Genomic DNA, 16,863 nt, shown 5'->3' with positions numbered 1-16,863 from the left:
GTGGGCGGGGCGAGCGACCCGGAGCGCGTAGTTTCCTAGGCGACCGTTAGGCGCCTCGGATGCAGCCGAAACACCAGCGTTGCAGCGACCGCGTTGGCGATGGCGCACGAAGGCTCGGTGAGCTTCAGTTCCGCTGCGCTGGGGATGCGCCAGAGACAGGGTTGGCAGTTAAGGTCGGTGTCGGGAACAGTGGGCTGCCTCTGGGCCTCCGGATGCCGCTACTTGCTCCCGCCCACCGCGCTGGAGTTCTAGATTACCAAGGAAGCCACGTAGATACTCGGGCGGAAAACCTACACCTGCACAGTGCCCACTCACACGACACGCTTTGTCACACTCAAGCAATGAGGGAAAGGGTCAGTGGGTGGTGTAGAGCCCGAGAACAGGAAGTGGATTTTGAAACAGCTAATGAATGTGATAAGCCTCTTACATTTAAATGGATAAACCAGAAACAGGCATTTTTAACAGATAAATCTATTTCGAGAATTTCAAGAGGAATAAATATATTAATTAACAATTCAGAGGCTACACTTGAAAGTCAAATTGTTTAAGAGCCAATCAATTTTAAAATAAAGAAAAACAGGGTGGGTGCAGTGGCTCATGGCTGTAATCCCAGCACTTTAGGAGGCCGAGGCAGGCGGATTGCCTGCGCTCAGGAGTTTAACACCAGCCAGGCCAACATGGCGAGATCCTGTCTCTACAAAATACAAAAAATTAGTTGGCTGGTGGCACCTGCCTGTAATCGAAGCTACCCGGGAGGCTGAGTCAAGAGAATCGTTTGAACCTGGGAGGCTGAGGTTGCAGTGAGTCAAGATCGCGCCACTGCACTCTAGCCTGGGCGACAGAGAGAGACTGTCTCAAAAAAAAAAAAAGCAGATTTGAAGAGCTTTTGTTAAAAAATATCTCTGTCCCCTCTGGTCACCGTCATGGGTGTCAGATGCGAGGCTGGGAGGGAGGTCTAAGGAACCAACTCTCTTTACCCAGTCCATTCATTCCTGCTCTAGTCAAGCTTGGCCTGGGCTGTGGGCCACTCCGGGTGCTTGCCACCGGGCTGTTCTCACTGGTGAATAGGGGTAATGACACTTAAAGGATTTTGAGTTCAGTGCGAGACTTAGGAAACACCAGATCTGGGGGGAGAATGAATTTAGGAAACAGGTATGAAACGAGGTATTAGTGGAGCAATAGGGAAAGGTTTAGAAAGGTCACGTTTGAAGGTGAATTTTGGAAGGAACCAGGTTCGGGGAGACTGGTGTGAGGAATTGAGGAAGCTCCCAAGAGATTGTTTGTAAACTTTTTATGTCAGTAAAGTGAGTTTTGGGGACTAGTCTTTTTTTTTTTTTTTTTTTTTTTAAAGTTATAAAAGGAAACAAACTCATTGTAGAGAACTTACAAAATAAAAAAGACATAGGAAGGAAACATACCCTCTGTTATCATTTTGATGTTTTTCTTTTGTTCAACACAAAGTGGTCTACATCTATGAGATCATAATTGATATGTAATTTTGTATCCTGCTTCTTTCACTTAACATTACATCATAAACATTTTCTTTATGCCATTGCAAATTCTTTCTAAAGAGTACCTTTAATGGCCAGATGTAGTGGCTCACACCTGCAAGGCAGGTGGATCACTTGAGGCCAGGAGTTCAAGACCAGCCTGGCCAACATGGTGAAACCCCATCTCTACTAAAAATATTTTAAAAATTAGCCAGGTGTGGTGGCAGGTGCCTGTAATCTCAGCCACTCTGGAGGCTGAGGCAGGAGAATCACTTGAACCTGGGAGGCAGAGGTTGCAGTGAGCCAAGATCGTGTCACTGCACTCCAGCCTGGGTGACAGAGCAAGACTCTGTCTCAAAAACAAAAACAAACAAACAAAAAAAGATTACCAGGCTGGGCGTGGTGGCTGACACCTGTAATCCCAGCACTTTGGGAGGCCGAGGCAGGTGGATCACGAGGTCAAGAGATCGAGACCATCCTGGTTAACATGGTGAAACCCCGTCTCTACTAAAAATACAAAAAAATTAGCTGGGCATGGTGGCGCGTGCCTGTAATCCCAGCTACTCTGGAGGCTGAGGCAAGAGAATTGCCTGAACCCAGGAGGCAGAGGTTGCGGTGAGCCGAGATTGCACCATTGCACTCCAGCCTGGGTAACAAGAGCGAAACTCCGTCTCAAAAAAAAAAAAAAAAGATTACCTTTAATCATTACATAATATTTCACTATAGCATAGTCAATTATTTATTCTCTTTTTAAAACATGTTTTCAATATCCTGCTATTATAAACAAAACCACAAAGAATTTGTTGGAGAACATATTTTTATCTTCATTTCATAAAATGCCTTTTGGTTGTATTTATAGAACTGAAATTGCAGGGTTGAAGGAGCGAAAACATTTTTTAATGTCTTCATGCATACTGCTGCAGGATGGTGTCACACTAAACCTTTGCCAATGTATTCTTATTTTTAAAATAATTTCTAATTTGATGAACTAGAAATCAGAATCTCAATACTATATTTATTAGTCATCTACAGTCCCTCTTTTGTGAAATGTCATGTCCTTTGCTTATCTTTGGGATCTTAAATGGTTTTTCTTCTTATAGTTTAAACTTTTACTGTAAAATAGCCCAAGCTGGACTTGAACTTCCTGCCTCAGCCTCCTGAGCAGCTGCAACTGTGGGTATGTGCCACTGTGCCTGGCCATTTTTCTTCCATTTTTTAAATGTTATTATTTTTTTAAAGATAGAGTCTCACTGTGTTGCCCAGGCTAGAATGCAGTAGTGGGATCTTGGCTCACTGCAAACTCTGCCTCCCGGGTTCAAGTGATTCTTGTGTCTCAGTCTCCCTAGTAGCTGGGATTACAGGCGCCGGCCACCATGCTTGGCTAATTTGTATTATTAGTAGAGCTGAGGTTTCACCATGTTGGCCAGGCTGCTCCGAAACTCCTGACCTCAAATGATCCGCCTGCCCCAGCCTCCCAAAGTGCTGGGATTACAGGCGTGAACCACCACGCCTGGCTGATTTTTCTTCTTTTATGTGAGCTTTTAATTTACTCGGGGATATTTATCTTTTTTCATGTTTGTTGTAAATGTCTTTGGTTGAGAGGCTCTGGAGTCAGACTTGCATGTGAATGCATTCTGACTTCACTATCTCTACTTGTGTGATACTGGGTAAATTGCCATAAAATGGAGAAAAGAATAGTTGGTAAAAATGTAGCAAACTTTTTATGCTGCCCTGAATCGGGGCTGTGTTCTTCTAATTGGGACTCTGAGCCGGGGCTATCTCTGGCTCTGAGAAGGCATCCAGCATTTACAACCAGCCACAGCCACATTGGAGCCAGGCCAGTCCTCAGGGCCCCTCACCGCCACTCCAGGCAACCCGGAGTGCATACCGCAGGCCGGCTGCCGAGCTTGCGCATCCCAGCCATCACTCTTCCACCTGCCCCTTAGAGTAGAGAAGATGAGTAAGTTGAACGCGAAGTCCAGCCAGCCCTTGGCCTCCAAGCAGAAAAAGGACGGCATTGAGAAGTGGGCCCAGGGCAGGCCACACAAGCAGCCTCCAGTGAGTCCCAGGACAGCGCTGGTAGGGAGTCAGAAGGAGCCTAGTCAAGTGTCAACACCTAAGAGACCTCGGGACAGACCAAAGGGAAGCAAAAACAAGGGTGCTACCAAGACCTGAAAAATCACCACAGTTCTAGGAAGGAAACCAAGGGACAGACCCAAAAAACTGGAGAAGGAGGAAAAGGAGGGCAGCTCACAGGAGTCCGTGGAGGAGGAGCAGTGACCATATGTGCTGTTGGCTCCTCACTGGAGGAGCAGCTTCCTTTTGGGACAGGACAGCTATGCTCAATTCCCACCACCCCCATCCCTTCCCCAGGCCCACCATCACCAGAGGCGGTGGCCACCCCCATCTTCTACCTGTGCCCTTACCACCACACCACACAGCACACCAGCTGCTGCAGGGCCCCCATGCGCTGACTTGGGAGGATTGCCCCCCACCCAGTTCCTTCCCCTTCCCCCCCACTCATGCATACACACGTGCCCTCCTGGACAAAGCCAATGTCCCACTTAGCCACACCCTGACCCTGCTGCATCCCCACTCCCTTGATAGTGGGGACATTGTTCTCTGGGCTTTTGGTTTGGGGACCACCTCTCTGCTCCTCCACTGTTCCCTCTGGCTTCCCATAGAGGGGCCTGGGAGGGTTCCCCTGGCCTTAAAAGGGGCCCAAGCCCCCATTCTGGGATGCCTCACTCCACTGTCCTGGCAGCAGAAGGTGTGGCCTATGGAAGGGGGTGCTGGCCCCCAGGATTCCCTCACCCAAACTGTCTTTGTCACCACGTGGGGCTCACACCTTTCATTTTTCCCTACCTTCCCTAGTCCCTGCACTAGGTTGGACAGCCCCCATTGGCTACAGAAAAGCAGGAGGGGTGTGAGTCCCCTCCTCCCTCTTTGCAGTGGCTCCAGCCCCCTTGCGCTCTGCCTGGGATCTGAGTACATATTGCAGTGATGGAGATTCAGTCACCTATTGTCCTGGTGGGGCCCATGAGCCCTGTGGCAGCCACCTGAGGTGGGCTGGGGCTGCTCCCCCAACCCTACTTTGCTTCCACCACTCAGCCATTTCCCCCTCCTCAGATGGGGCACCAATAACAAGGAGCTCACCCTGCCTGGTCCCAATCCTCCTGCTCTTCCCACCCCCTAAAAGTTCCGATTCCATCCATTTTTCCTCTATTCATAAACTACTTCTGGGCAGTTGTGTTGTTTTTGGTTCAATGTTCCATTCTTTGACATCTGTTATTGCTGCTGCTACCAGCGCCAAATGTTCATCCTCATTGCCTCCTGCTCTGCCTATGATCCCCTCCCTGAGATACTCTTTGTGGGGAAGAGGGGGTGGGGCATGGCAGGCTGGGTGACCAACTACCCCAGTTGGGGTCCTGCACGTAGGATGCTGCAGCTGAGTGAGCAAGGGGCCCCCAAACGACCATAAAGGGTATAGGGGCCACCTCCTCTCCCTGGTCTGTCAGGGAGGGATAGCCATGATCTGCCCCAACCTGGGGCTTCCCTTCTGGTTTCCTATTTGCAGTTACTTGAATTTTTTTTAAAAAATCCTTTTCCAGAAAACAAAATGTAGAGAAGACTCTAAATAGCACCAATAATTCCAGGACTGTTGACTGAGTTTCTTTCTCAAGTTCTTTGAACTCTCAAGAATTTTGAACACTTTGCACCGGTATAAGGAACATGAAGTTAAACCTTCACATTGCCTGGGCTTGCTCACTGTGTGCTCCCAAGCAAGGGTGGTTAACTTCTGTCAGACTTCAGTTTCTTTCTTTTCTTTTCTTTTGAGAGTCTCACTCTGTCACCAGGCTGGAGTGCAGTAGTGGTAATCTCGGCTCACTGCAACCTCTGCCTCCTGGGTTCAAGCAATTATCTTGCCTCAGCCTCCCCACTTCAGTTTACCTGTCAAATGTGGTTAGTGGGCTGTCATGAAAAGTATTAATAATTAGGTCGTGGCCGGGCGCGGTGGCTCAAGCCTGTAATCCCAGCACTTTGGGAGGCCGAGGCAGGTGGATCACGAGGTCAAGAGATCAAGACCATCCTGGTCAACAAGGTGAAACCCCGTCTCTACTAAAAGTACCAAAAATTAGCTGGGCATGGTGGCGCGTGCCTGTAATCCCAGCTACTCAGGAGGCTGAGGCAGGAGAATTGCCTGAACCCAGGAGGCGGAGGTTGCGGTGAGCCGAGATCGCGCCATTGCACTCCAGCCTGGGTAACAAGAGCGAAACTCCGTCTCAAAAAAAAAAAAAAAAAAAAATAATAATAATAATAATAATAATTAGGTCAAACATCTGCTAAGTATCTGTCACATAGTGGGCTCTTCCTCAGTTGGCCCTTTCCCTTTTCCTTCCTACTGGACAACTTGAGAAAGCTTCCCCTAGCCTATTGCTGCTCTTCCTTTCCACTTCTTGGTTTCCTGCTCTGACTACCCTGTTTTGTTCTCACAGAGGCAGGAGAGGCAGGTCCGAGACCGCGGGGTGACCCGGTCCAAGGCGGAAAAAGTGCGACCGCCCACCGTGCCAGTGCCGCAGGTGGATATCGTGCCTGGGCGGCTCAGTGAGGCCGAGTGGATGGCGCTTACAGCCCTGGAGGAGGGCGAGGATGTGGTAGGGGACATCTTGGCCGACTTGCTGGCTCGAGTCATGGACTCTGCTTTCAAAGTCTACCTGACTCAGCAGGTGGGCCGGGAACCGGGTCCTTCAGACTCATCTGCTACCTCTCCCGTCCCTCCCTGCCTACCTGAGACCCTCTCTCGCCTCCACAGTGCATTCCATTCACCATCAGCCAGGCGCGGGAGGCCATGCTGCAGATCACGGAGTGGCGCTTCCTGGCCCGGGACGAGGGAGAATCTGCAGTGGCTGAGGACCCCACATGGGGTGAGGATGAGGAGCCTTCGGCATGCACGACGGACTCCTGGGCTCAGGGCTCAGTGCCCGTGCTGCACGCGCCCACCTCAGAGGGCCTGGAAAACTTCCCAGGTGAAGTACACTCCTCAGGAGCCTCCTCGTACTCCTCTGCCCTTACTCCTGCTCTACCCTTTCCGACATCTCACTGCCCGAGCGCATTTTCCCAGGACCCTGGGGGCGTGGACCAGATCCCCTTAGGAAGGTCGTGGATAGGTCGAGGCTCCCAGGAGCAGATGGAGTCTTGGGAGCCTTCTCCAGAGATGAGAGTCACCTCGGCCCCTTCTCCCACATCGGAGCTGTTTCAGGGGGCAGGGCCCGGAGGTCCTGTAGAGGAAGCGGACTGCCAGTCCAGAGGCCGCCTCTCCTCGGCTGGGTCCTCGAGTGTGAGCTTCCAACTGTTGGTGGAGAAGGCGCCTGCCGACGATGCCAACCCGTCTTTGGAGCCGTCCGTGGTAGCCAGCCCCCAGGCCTCAACCGAGATGGCACAGCCCCTTGGCTCCCATTTGTCATTGGAGGACCTCTACTGTTGCATGCCCCAGCTGGACGCAGCTGGGGATCAGCTGGAGCACAAGTCAGAGGGGGTACTCCGCCTCGCCTCGGGCTTGTGGGTGTCCTGCCCCTCTGTGGGCGGCACCACGCGCCCCGCTGCATCCTTCCAACAGCAGCAGGCCGGGCCCTCGGATGTGCAGCTGAGTGCTGAGCACCACGGGATGCCCTGCAAGGCAGCCTTGAAGCGCCTAGACCCTGCGCGGCTCCCTCGCCACTGGGTGCGCCCCCTGGCCGAGGTCCTGGTCTCAGACTCTCAGAAACGCCCGTTGGAAACTTACCACGGGCACCAGCGGGGCAAGAAAACCAAGGCCCGGGCCGAACCCCAAACCCCCAGCCCCGGCACCCGCGTCTCCCCGGCAACGTTCTTCCCTCTCCAGCCAGGCATTCCTTTCTGTGCCTCGGACTCCGGCCCCACACTCCAGTTCCCCACTTTAAACTTAGGCCTATCGTCGCCATGCTTCCGGTCAAAGCTACCACTCCCCGGCTCTGGGATCCGCCTCCTCACCACACACCCGGTATTCCCTGATGTGGTCTGCAGCCCCAGCCCCAAGCTGTGGCCCAGTGCCAGGTGGCCCAGCGGTTGGGAGCAGGGGGCCGAGCTGCTGGGCGAACTGTGGGCTGGCCGAACCTGCGTGCCTCCACAGGGTCTGAAGCTGGAAGACAGGGAGGGCCAGGACTCTGGCAGATGGCCTCAAACCACACCCCAGGTCCTTGAAGCCACTTCCCAGGTGATGTGGAAGCCTCCGTTGCTGCCAGAAGCCATGAAGCTGGCCCCTGGCGTGAGCATGTGGAACCGGAGCACCCAGGTGCTCCTCAGCTCTGGTGTGCCTGAACAGGAGGACAAAGAAAGTGATACCTTTCCTCCCGTTGAGCAACAACCCATCCAGACAGGTCCCCCAAAGCCCCAGGTGACCGTGGCACAGCTATTGGAGAACTCAGTCCCCAAAGTGTGGTCATGCCCTACTAAGCCCTCTGCCTCACTCTGAGCCCTGAGCCTCTGGCAGTGGTAATGGGCTCCTCCCTCTGCTTGCCAGAAATAAACACCTGAGTTGCCTTAGGAAGCGGTCTGATGTCTCTTGTCAGTTTCTTCCAAGGGTGTCCACTCTCTCACTGAACTCCAGGGGGAGCAGTTATCCTGCAGACCTAAAAGAAGATAGCACCAGGGTTCAGGAAATAGCCCCCTTGCCACCCTTAGGAGACCCTGCTTTAGCACCAAAGCTGCGCTGTCACAGAGGCATTCTAGAGAGACCCCTGTTCCCCAAAGGAGTAGACATAAGGGTTGCCAGCGGGTCTGGCTCTGTAGAGAGAACTTCAGGCCTCCTTTCAGTAGGGGAGGAAGAAGATGGCTCTGCATAAGCACAGAGTGATTCCAGATGTGAGGAATTTGATTTCTTGCTTCCCTGGTCCCTGGAGCTTGGTCACTTCACCCTAGACTGCAAATCCAAATTTCACTTTTGGAGTTAAGGAGGAACTCTCAAATTCAAACAGTATACTGAAAAAACTCAGAAGTCAGTGCCTCCTTAAATTTTATCCTAGGCTCCACTCTGCCCAGATTTATCCTGCCCCAACTTTCTCCTATAGCATTTCCCCAGCAGGCCCAGGAAGTTTCTGGTATGTTGCTGTGGGCTACGCTCAGCACCCTGGTCTGGGGCCCTGGCTCTGTCCTCCTTATTGTGGTCCTCCTGGCTTCAACTATGTGTGCAGCTCTGGCAGAAGTCTCATCCCTGGGACCTCCAGCACTGCTCCACAGATATGACTGGGAAAACAGCCATAGTGATTGAGGCCAACAGTGGTGAGTGCTCCTCCCACCCTGTGTCCTCACAATGGGCCTCAGCCCCCAGCAATACCCACAGGGAGAGCAGGTAGGAGCATCCACTGTCAACACCCTTGTCCCTCCCCTAGAGTGTCCGTTGTCCACTGTAGTCACCACTCAGATTAGCCCACTCAAACCTGCCCTCCCACAGGCATCAGGAAGGTTGTATCCCAAGAACTGGCTCAGTGTGGGGCCCAAGTGATCCTTGCCTGCTGGAGCAGGGAACACGGACAGCAAGCCCTGGTCGAGATCCAGGCAACTTCAAATAGCAACCATCTCCTGATTGGCCAGATGGACCTCAGCTGCATGACCTCTATTCGGAGCTTTGCCCAGAAGCTTCTACAGGAGAATCCTGAGATATATCCGCTGGTAAACAATGCTGGTGTTGGTGGTATGTGCCTTGGCTTGCTTCTCCAAACATGTTTCTGCAGCCTTCTTTCTAGCTCAGGGACCCCAAAACAGGTATCCTCAAAGCCTAACCTATGCAATCTTGCCAAAACACTGTAATCCATTCCCTCCTCTAAAAAAATGACATTGAGTTATAGCTTTAAACTTCATTGCCCCATCTTTGCATGTACATGAGCCTGTGGCATTTCTACTGAAGGTAATATGTCCCTCCCAGTCCATGTCTTCCTCAAGGTGGTCTCTTTATCACTCAGTGACAGTGTTTTCATCTCCTCCCAGCATTCCCCAAGACACTTAGCCCAGAGGGGCTGGATCTCACCTTTGCCACTAACTATGTTGGGCTTTTTCTGCTCACAAATCTACTCCAAGGTAAGGAAGGATGGGCATCTTCTGTGCTGCCCCTCTTCCCTGTACCCCTGGCATTCTAGTGACTGTCTCCCAGGACCACCTCCTGCTTCTTGGCACCCAGCTTCTTGCTGAGTGGTGACCCAACACACTTTTGTGTCACACATTAGGGAAGCCCAGCTGGCACAAGTCAGGATTAGAAGGCTGGCAGAAGAATCGTTCAGCCCAGAATATAATCAGCAAGGGGATATGAGATCCCAGACCTCCTTCTCTCATCCTCTAGTTCTAGCCAGACCAGTAGAGTTAGTCATTGTAATGAAGGCTTCTTGAGGGGACACTAGGCACTAGAAACAGAGAATGCAAGAAGATTCAGAGTTTCTGTTCTCAGGGTCTGCCAGAGATATAGGCCATACAGGTGAAAGAGTTGATACATTACTGCCTTGGGCCTAAGTCCTCTGAAGAGGCTCTTTCTGATAAAGTTTGGGCTCCTCCAGGGGAAGGTTCAGAGAGAGGGTGGCAGGCACATTCTCCCTGATGTTTTCTCCTAGATTGTATAATAGCCCCTTTATTATTTTTGTTTGTTTTCAAAAAAATTACTCATCTCCTTACAATGTGATAGTCTCTTTAAAAGAAAAGCAATTTTTTTTGGTCTGGTAATACATATCCAAAGTACAAAATTAAAAGCGTACAAAAGGATACAGAGGGTCTTTTTTAAGTATTTTTCTCTTCTTGTACATTAGCCACTCATTCCTCTCCTGAGAGGCAACTACTGTTGCCAGGGTCTCACGTATCCTTTCATTGTCAACTAAATTAGTCCCAACTGGAAAGTGAACAAAGGCAAAACTCTATGCACCTGCAAGTACAATTGTTTTGTCCCTTCCTACAAATTGTAACATGTCATGATATATCTGGATCTTGATTAGTGACAGTTTCTTAAACTTCCTTCCTGTCTCCTCTAATCTATTCTCCCCACTGCCACATCTAGTAATCACTTTTCATCATGGTGATAAGACACTTTCTTGCTTTCTTGCTTAAAATCCTTTGAAGGTACCCTCTCCTTTGTAGGATGAATTCTAAGCCCCTCCTCTACACTTAGAAGGCCCTCTCCTCACTGAGAGCCTTGCCTTTTGCCCTTCCTTAACTCACAGCCTAGCCTCCAGCCAGACAATCCACAGCTCTTGGACCACAGTCTGTTTTTTTTTCACCCTCTGGCTGTGTTTTTGCACATATGGTTTCTTCTACCTGGAATATCCTTCTGATCGTGTTGGCCTGACTAACTTTATAGTTCAGTTGCCAAGAGGCAGCACAGATATTACCTCTGCTGTGGATCTTTTCCCAACCTTCACTTCCCCTAGCCACCCCTATTTATGGGGCTTCATTAGCCCCTTTGCACACATCTCTGTGACTGCACTGATGTTGCTCTGTGTCTCTCCAACTGAGCAGACAGCCCTTTCAGTCTCTGTGTCACTGTCTGCAAATTTAAGGTCCATTGTCTTCTTTAAGAATAATTTTCTTTTCAGCAAATTTTGGCCAAATACCACCTGCTCAGTTTTTCATTTATAATTTGTAATTTTAAAATTTTATTTTGTATTAAGTGTTTTTTTCTGAGGGGACAAGGAGCAGGTGTTGGGAGCAGCTCATGCAGCAGGCTGACTTCCCACTGAATGATTCTTAATTTCAGTGTAAGGCTCAAAATAGTTTTAGCATTTTAAAAACAATACTGTAAACTCATATGTGGGCCGGGCGTGGTGGCTCACGCCTGTAATTCCAGCACTTTGGGAGGCCGAGGCAGGTGGATCATGAGGTCAAGAGATCAAGACCATCCTGGTCAACATGGTGAAACCCCGTCTCTACTAAAATTACAAAAAATTAGCTGGGCATGGTGGCGCGTGCCTGTAATCCCAGCTACTCAGGAGGCTGAGGCAGGAGAATTGCCTGAACCCAGGAGGCAGAGGTTGCGGTGAGCCGAGATTGCGCCATTGCACTCCAGCCTGGGTAACAAGAGTGAAACTCCGTCTCAAAAAAAAAAAACAAAACAAAAAAAACTCATGTGACAACAACTATTTTTTATACTTTATATAATCCAGACTTTTTTTCTTTTTGAGACAGAGTTTCTCTCTTGTCACCCAGGCTGGAGTGCAGTAGCGTGATCTCGGCTCACTGCAACCTCCGCCCCCTGGGTTCAAGCGATTCTTCTGCCTCAGCCTCCTGAGTAGTAGGTAGGATTATAGGCGTAACCCACTCTGCCAGGCCTAGAATTTTTAATCTACATATTTAGCTTAATGTCTTTAACCAATATCGTCATTCTTCTTTAAAACAATTCATAGATTTTAGAGTTCCCTAACATGAATAATTCTCTTTGAATTTAAATATTTTTTGTAACCCAATATTTAAATTATACTATTTTGTTAATCTCACAAATCTGATATTATTTTAAATAGGTGATACTTGTACAGATTTGCTCATATGTTTAATATCAATATTTAGTATTGCCTGCTCTTCTTTCCTGTATATCAGATCTTCCATCTTGGATTATTTTCCTTCTACCTGAAGCACACCTTTAGAAGTTACGGCCGGGCGTGGTGGCTCACGTCTATAATCCTAGCACTTTGGGAGGCCAAGGTGGGTGGATCACCTGAGGTCAGGAGTTCAAAACCAGACTGGCCATCAGGGTGAAACCCCATCTTTAAAAAAAAAAAAAAATGAAGTTACTTTAGGCCAGGCTTAGTGGCTCATGCCTGTTATCCGACCACTTTGGGAGGCCGAAGTGGGTGGGTTGCTTGAGCACAGAAGTTTGAGACTAGCCTGGGCAACATGGTGAAAACCTGTTTCTACAAAAATAAAAAAAATTAGCCAGATGTGGTGGCACCTGCATGTAGTCCCAGCTATTTAGGAGAGTGGGGTGGTAGAACCGCCTGAGCCCAGTAGGTCAAGTGAGCGGTGAGTGAGCTGTGATCACACCATTGCACTTCAGCCTAGGTAACAGAGTGAGATCCTCTCTTTCTCTCTCAAAAAAAAAGTTACTTTAGTGAGGGTCTGTGGTAGACAGAATTCTAAGATAGCCTCCAAGATTCCCATCTTTTGTGTATATGCCCTATAAAATCCCCCTTCCCCTTAAGTCTGAGCAGAACGCATGAATTTGTTGGGATTTCACTCCTGTGATTATGCTATTTGCCTGACATAAGGGATTTTACTGATGTAGTTAAAGTCTCTAATCAGTTAATCAAAGTGGTGATTACTTTGGGTGGACCTGACTTAATGAAGTGAGCCCTTTAAAAGGGTTCAAACCAGCCAGGCGTGATGGCTCACGCCTGTAATCCCAGGACTTTGGGAGGCCAAGGTGGATGGATCACTAGGGCAGGAGATCGAGACCATCCTGGCCAACGTGGTGAAACCCCATCTCTAATAAAAATAAAAAAATTAGCTAGGCGTGGTGGCGGGAGCCTATAGTCCAGCTACTCAGGAGGCTGAGGCAGGAGAATCACTTGAACCCAGGAGGTGGTGGTTGCAGTGAGCCAAGATCATGCCACTGCACTCCAGCCTGGGTAACAGAGCAAAATTTTGTCTTTAAAAAAAAAAAAAATGGGGCCGGGTGCGGTGGCTCACACCTGTAATCCCAGCACTTTGGGAGGCCGAGGCGGGTGGATCACGAGGTCAAGAGATCGAGACCATCCTGGTCAACAACGGTGAAACCCCGTCTCTACTAAAACTACAAAAAATTAGCTGGGCATGGTGGCGCGTGCCTGTAATCCCAGCTACTCAGGAGGCTGAGGCAGGAGAATTGCCTGAACCCAGGAGGCGGAGGTTGCAGTGAGCTGAGATCGCGCCATTGCACTCCAGCCTGGGTTACAAGAGCGAAACTCCGTCTCAAAAAAAAAAAAAAAAAAAAAATGGGTTCAAGCCTTTCTAGAAGTCAAAGAGATTCATTTACCTTAAAGAAGCAAACTGCTATATTGTGGAGAGGGCCACATGGCAGGGATGGCAGGTGGCCTCTAGGAGCCAGGCCTCAGTTCTATAGTCACAAGAAACTGAATTCTGCCAATAACCAGTGAGCTTGAAAGTGGACCCTGAACCTCAATGAGTTTTCACCCCTGGATAACATCTTGATTTCAGCCTGGTGACCTCCTGAGTGGAGGACCCAGCAAACATGTACCCAGACTCCTGACCCACAAAAACTGTGAGATAATAAATGTGTTTTAAAAAAATAAATTTATTTATTACATTTCTTAGAGACAGGGTCACTCTCTGTCACCAAAGCTGGAATGCAGTTGTGCTATCATAGCTCACGGCAACTTCAAACTCCTGGACTCAAGTGATCCTTGTCCTCTCTGCCTCCCAAGTAGCTAGGACTATGGGAGCATGCCTGGCTAAATTTTTTTTTCATTATTTGCAGAGGTAATAGAGTTAGGATTAAAAATTCTTTTCTTTTGTAGAGATGGGGATTCTTGTTATGTTGCCCAGGCTGGTCTCAAATTGCTGGCCTCAAAGGATCCTCTTGCCTTGGCCTCCAAAGTGCTGGGATTACAGACATGAGAGTCATCATGCCTGACCTATGTTGTTTCACCCACTGAATTTATAGTAATTTGTTATGTAGCAATAGAAAACTAATATGTGATCTAATAATAATAAACTTCCTCAGTTTTATGTGTTTGAGAATGTATTTATTTTACCTTAATTTTGGAATATCAGTTTGCCTCTGGCTAAGGAATTATAGGTTGACAGTCCTTTTTATCCTGTTGAATATAATATTTCTTTTTTTTTTTTTTTAAGATGGAGTTTTGCTCTTGTCCCCAGGTTGAAGTGCAATGGCACAATTTCAGCTCACTGCAACCTCCACTTCCTGGGTTCAAGCAATACTCCTGCCTCAGCCTCCCAAGTAGCTGGGATTACAAGCACTGCCACCACGCCCAGCTAATTTTTGTATTTTTAGAGACAGAGTTTCACTATGTTGGCCAGGCTCATCTCAAACTTCTGACCTCAGGTGATCCACCTGCCTCGGTCTCCCAAAGTGCTGAGATTACAGGGGTGAGCCATTGCATTGGCCGAATATAGTATTTCTATGTCTTCTGGCTTTCATGGTTATTGAGAAATTGATGTTAATCTAATAGCTATTTTGCAGGGAGTTTGCCTTTTCTCTTTTGCTCCTTTTAAGATTTTATCTTTAGCCGGGCGTGGTGGCTCAAGCCTGTAATCCCAGCACTTTGGGAGGCCGAGGCGGGTGGATCACGAGGTCAAGAGATCGAGACCATCCTGGTCAACATGGTGAAACCCCGTCTCTACTAAAAATACAAAACATTAGCCAGGCATGGTGGCGTGTGCCTGTAATCCTAGCTACTCAGGATGCTGAGGCAGGAGAATTGCCTGAACCCAGGAGGCAGAGGTTGCGGTGAGCCGAGATCGCACCATTGCACTCCAGCCTGGGTAACATGAGTGAAACTCCGTCTCAAAAAAAAAAAAAAAAAAAAAATAAATAAATAAATACAATCTCTTCTTTATTACCTTTCCTTCCTTCCTTCCCTTCCTCCCTTCCTTCTTCCCTCCCTCCCTTCTTCCCTCCCTCCCTCCCTCCCTCCCTCCTTCCCTCCCTTCCTCCTTCCCTCCTTCCCTCCCTCCCTCTCTCCCTCCTTCCTTTGCAACCTTCTTTCTCTCTCTCTCTTTTTTTGAGACAGGGTCTTCCTCTGTTGCCCAGGCTGGAGTGTAATGGCACAATCCTAGCTCACTGCAGCCTCAAACTCCTGGCTTCAAGCAATCCTCCTGCCTTGGCCTCACAAAGTGCTGGGATTACAGGAGTGAGCCACTGTGCCCAGACCTTTTTCTTCTCCCTTTATAGAATTGCAATTTAGATAAAAGCTAGATCTTCTTACTTTATCTTTTATGTCTCTTAATTACTCCTTCATATTTTTCTTCTCTATATATGTTAAAGCTACATCTTAGTTCTTTTATTTTATTTATTTATTTATTGAGATGGAGTTTCCCTCTTGTTGCCCAGGCTGGAGTGCAATGGCAAAATCTCAGCTCACTGCAACCTCTGCCTCCTGGGTTCAAGCAATTATCCTGCCTCAGCCTCCCAAGTAGCTGGGATTACAGGCATGCGCCACCACACCCAGCTAATTTTTTGTATTTTTAGTAGAGATGGGGTTTCACCATGTTGTCCAGGCTGGTTTTGAACTCTTGACCTCATGTGATCCACCCGCCTCCGACTCCCAAAGTGCTGGGATTACAGGTGTGAGCCACCGCGCCCAGCCTCTAGTTCATTTTTTAAAACTCTATTTGGGCCTCCAATTGTAACCAATTGGAACCTTGGCCAAATTTCTGCAATAAATACTTCTGGTTCAAAAAAAACATCTATTTTTCAGCTTACTAATTTTTTTCTTTAGCCATGACCAATCTCTTATTTATTCCATCTAGTAACCATATTGCCAATCATTATTCTTTTTAACTTATTTTATTTTATTTTATTTTGAGATGGAATCTTGCTCTTGTTGCCTAGGCTGGAGTGTAATGGAGCAATTGCGGCTCACTGCAACCTCTGCCTCCTGGATTCAAGTGATTTTCCTGCCTCAGCCTCATGAGTAGCTGGGATTACAGGTGCCCGCCACCATGCCTGGCTAATTTTTGTATTTTTAGTAGAGATGGGGTTTCACCATGTTGGCCAGGCTGGTCTCAAACTCCTGACTTCAGGTGATTCGCCTGCCTCAGCCTCCCAAAGTGCTGGGATTGCAGGTGTGAGCCACTGTGCCCAGCCCATTATTTTTTTATTACTAGATTTTATAATTGGTTATTTTCCAATCTACCTGATCAATTTTGATAGTCTCGTTCCTTTCTTATATTTTAAATCCTCTTCTATGTTTTAAAAATATACTTAGTGTATTCATTTTATATACTGTAACTGAAAATTCCATTATCTACAATCTTTGCAGGCTTGAACAATTTATGGTGGCTTGTTTCCTGTGTGTTTAGTGACTTGAATAGTTTATAGCGGCTTGTTTCCTTGTGTGTTAGTGACTGTAAACTCATCCTTCTTGAAACTATAGCTATAGAAATTATTTAAGGCTGGAATTAAAGTGCCTTCCCTCACTGCATTTCGTTTGACCAAGTTCCCAGGAGTACTAACCAACTTGGTACCACTTTAAATTAATGTTTTGTTTTGGGACTTTTAAAATATATATGTTCTGTTTTCCTAAACTTGTATGAGTACAAGCTTATTACTTGAATAATCAGAGAAGATTTCTTTTCCTCACCACTAAGATAGGCTTTTACCCTTGCTGTTTTCCTCTGGGAAGCACTCCTTTTTGTTGTTTTTCAC

General features: G+C 48.2%; 1 protein-coding gene and 1 pseudogene across 1 annotated transcript; both read left to right on the top strand.

The window, feature by feature from the left end:
• Nucleotides 1-25: 25 nt before the first annotated feature.
• Nucleotides 26-7,980, top strand: CUNH2orf81 (chromosome unknown C2orf81 homolog). The gene is made up of 3 exons (XM_032243712.1): nt 26-117; nt 5,987-6,217; nt 6,304-7,980. The coding sequence occupies exons 1-3, from the start codon at nt 100-102 to the stop codon at nt 7,978-7,980; spliced, it is 1,926 nt and encodes a 641-aa protein (XP_032099603.1). The 5' UTR covers nt 26-99.
• LOC116526800 lies at nt 3,066-3,888 on the top strand (annotated as a pseudogene).
• Nucleotides 7,981-16,863: the final 8,883 nt, after the last annotated feature.

The sequence above is a fragment of the Sapajus apella genome, unplaced genomic scaffold, assembly GCF_009761245.1.
Source record: "Sapajus apella isolate SASKATOON/1434 unplaced genomic scaffold, GSC_monkey_1.0 scaffold52, whole genome shotgun sequence".
Taxonomy (NCBI): Eukaryota; Metazoa; Chordata; class Mammalia; order Primates; family Cebidae; genus Sapajus; species Sapajus apella.
The sequence above is the reverse complement of the archived record's forward strand: the minus strand, read 5'-3'. Positions and strand labels throughout refer to the sequence as shown.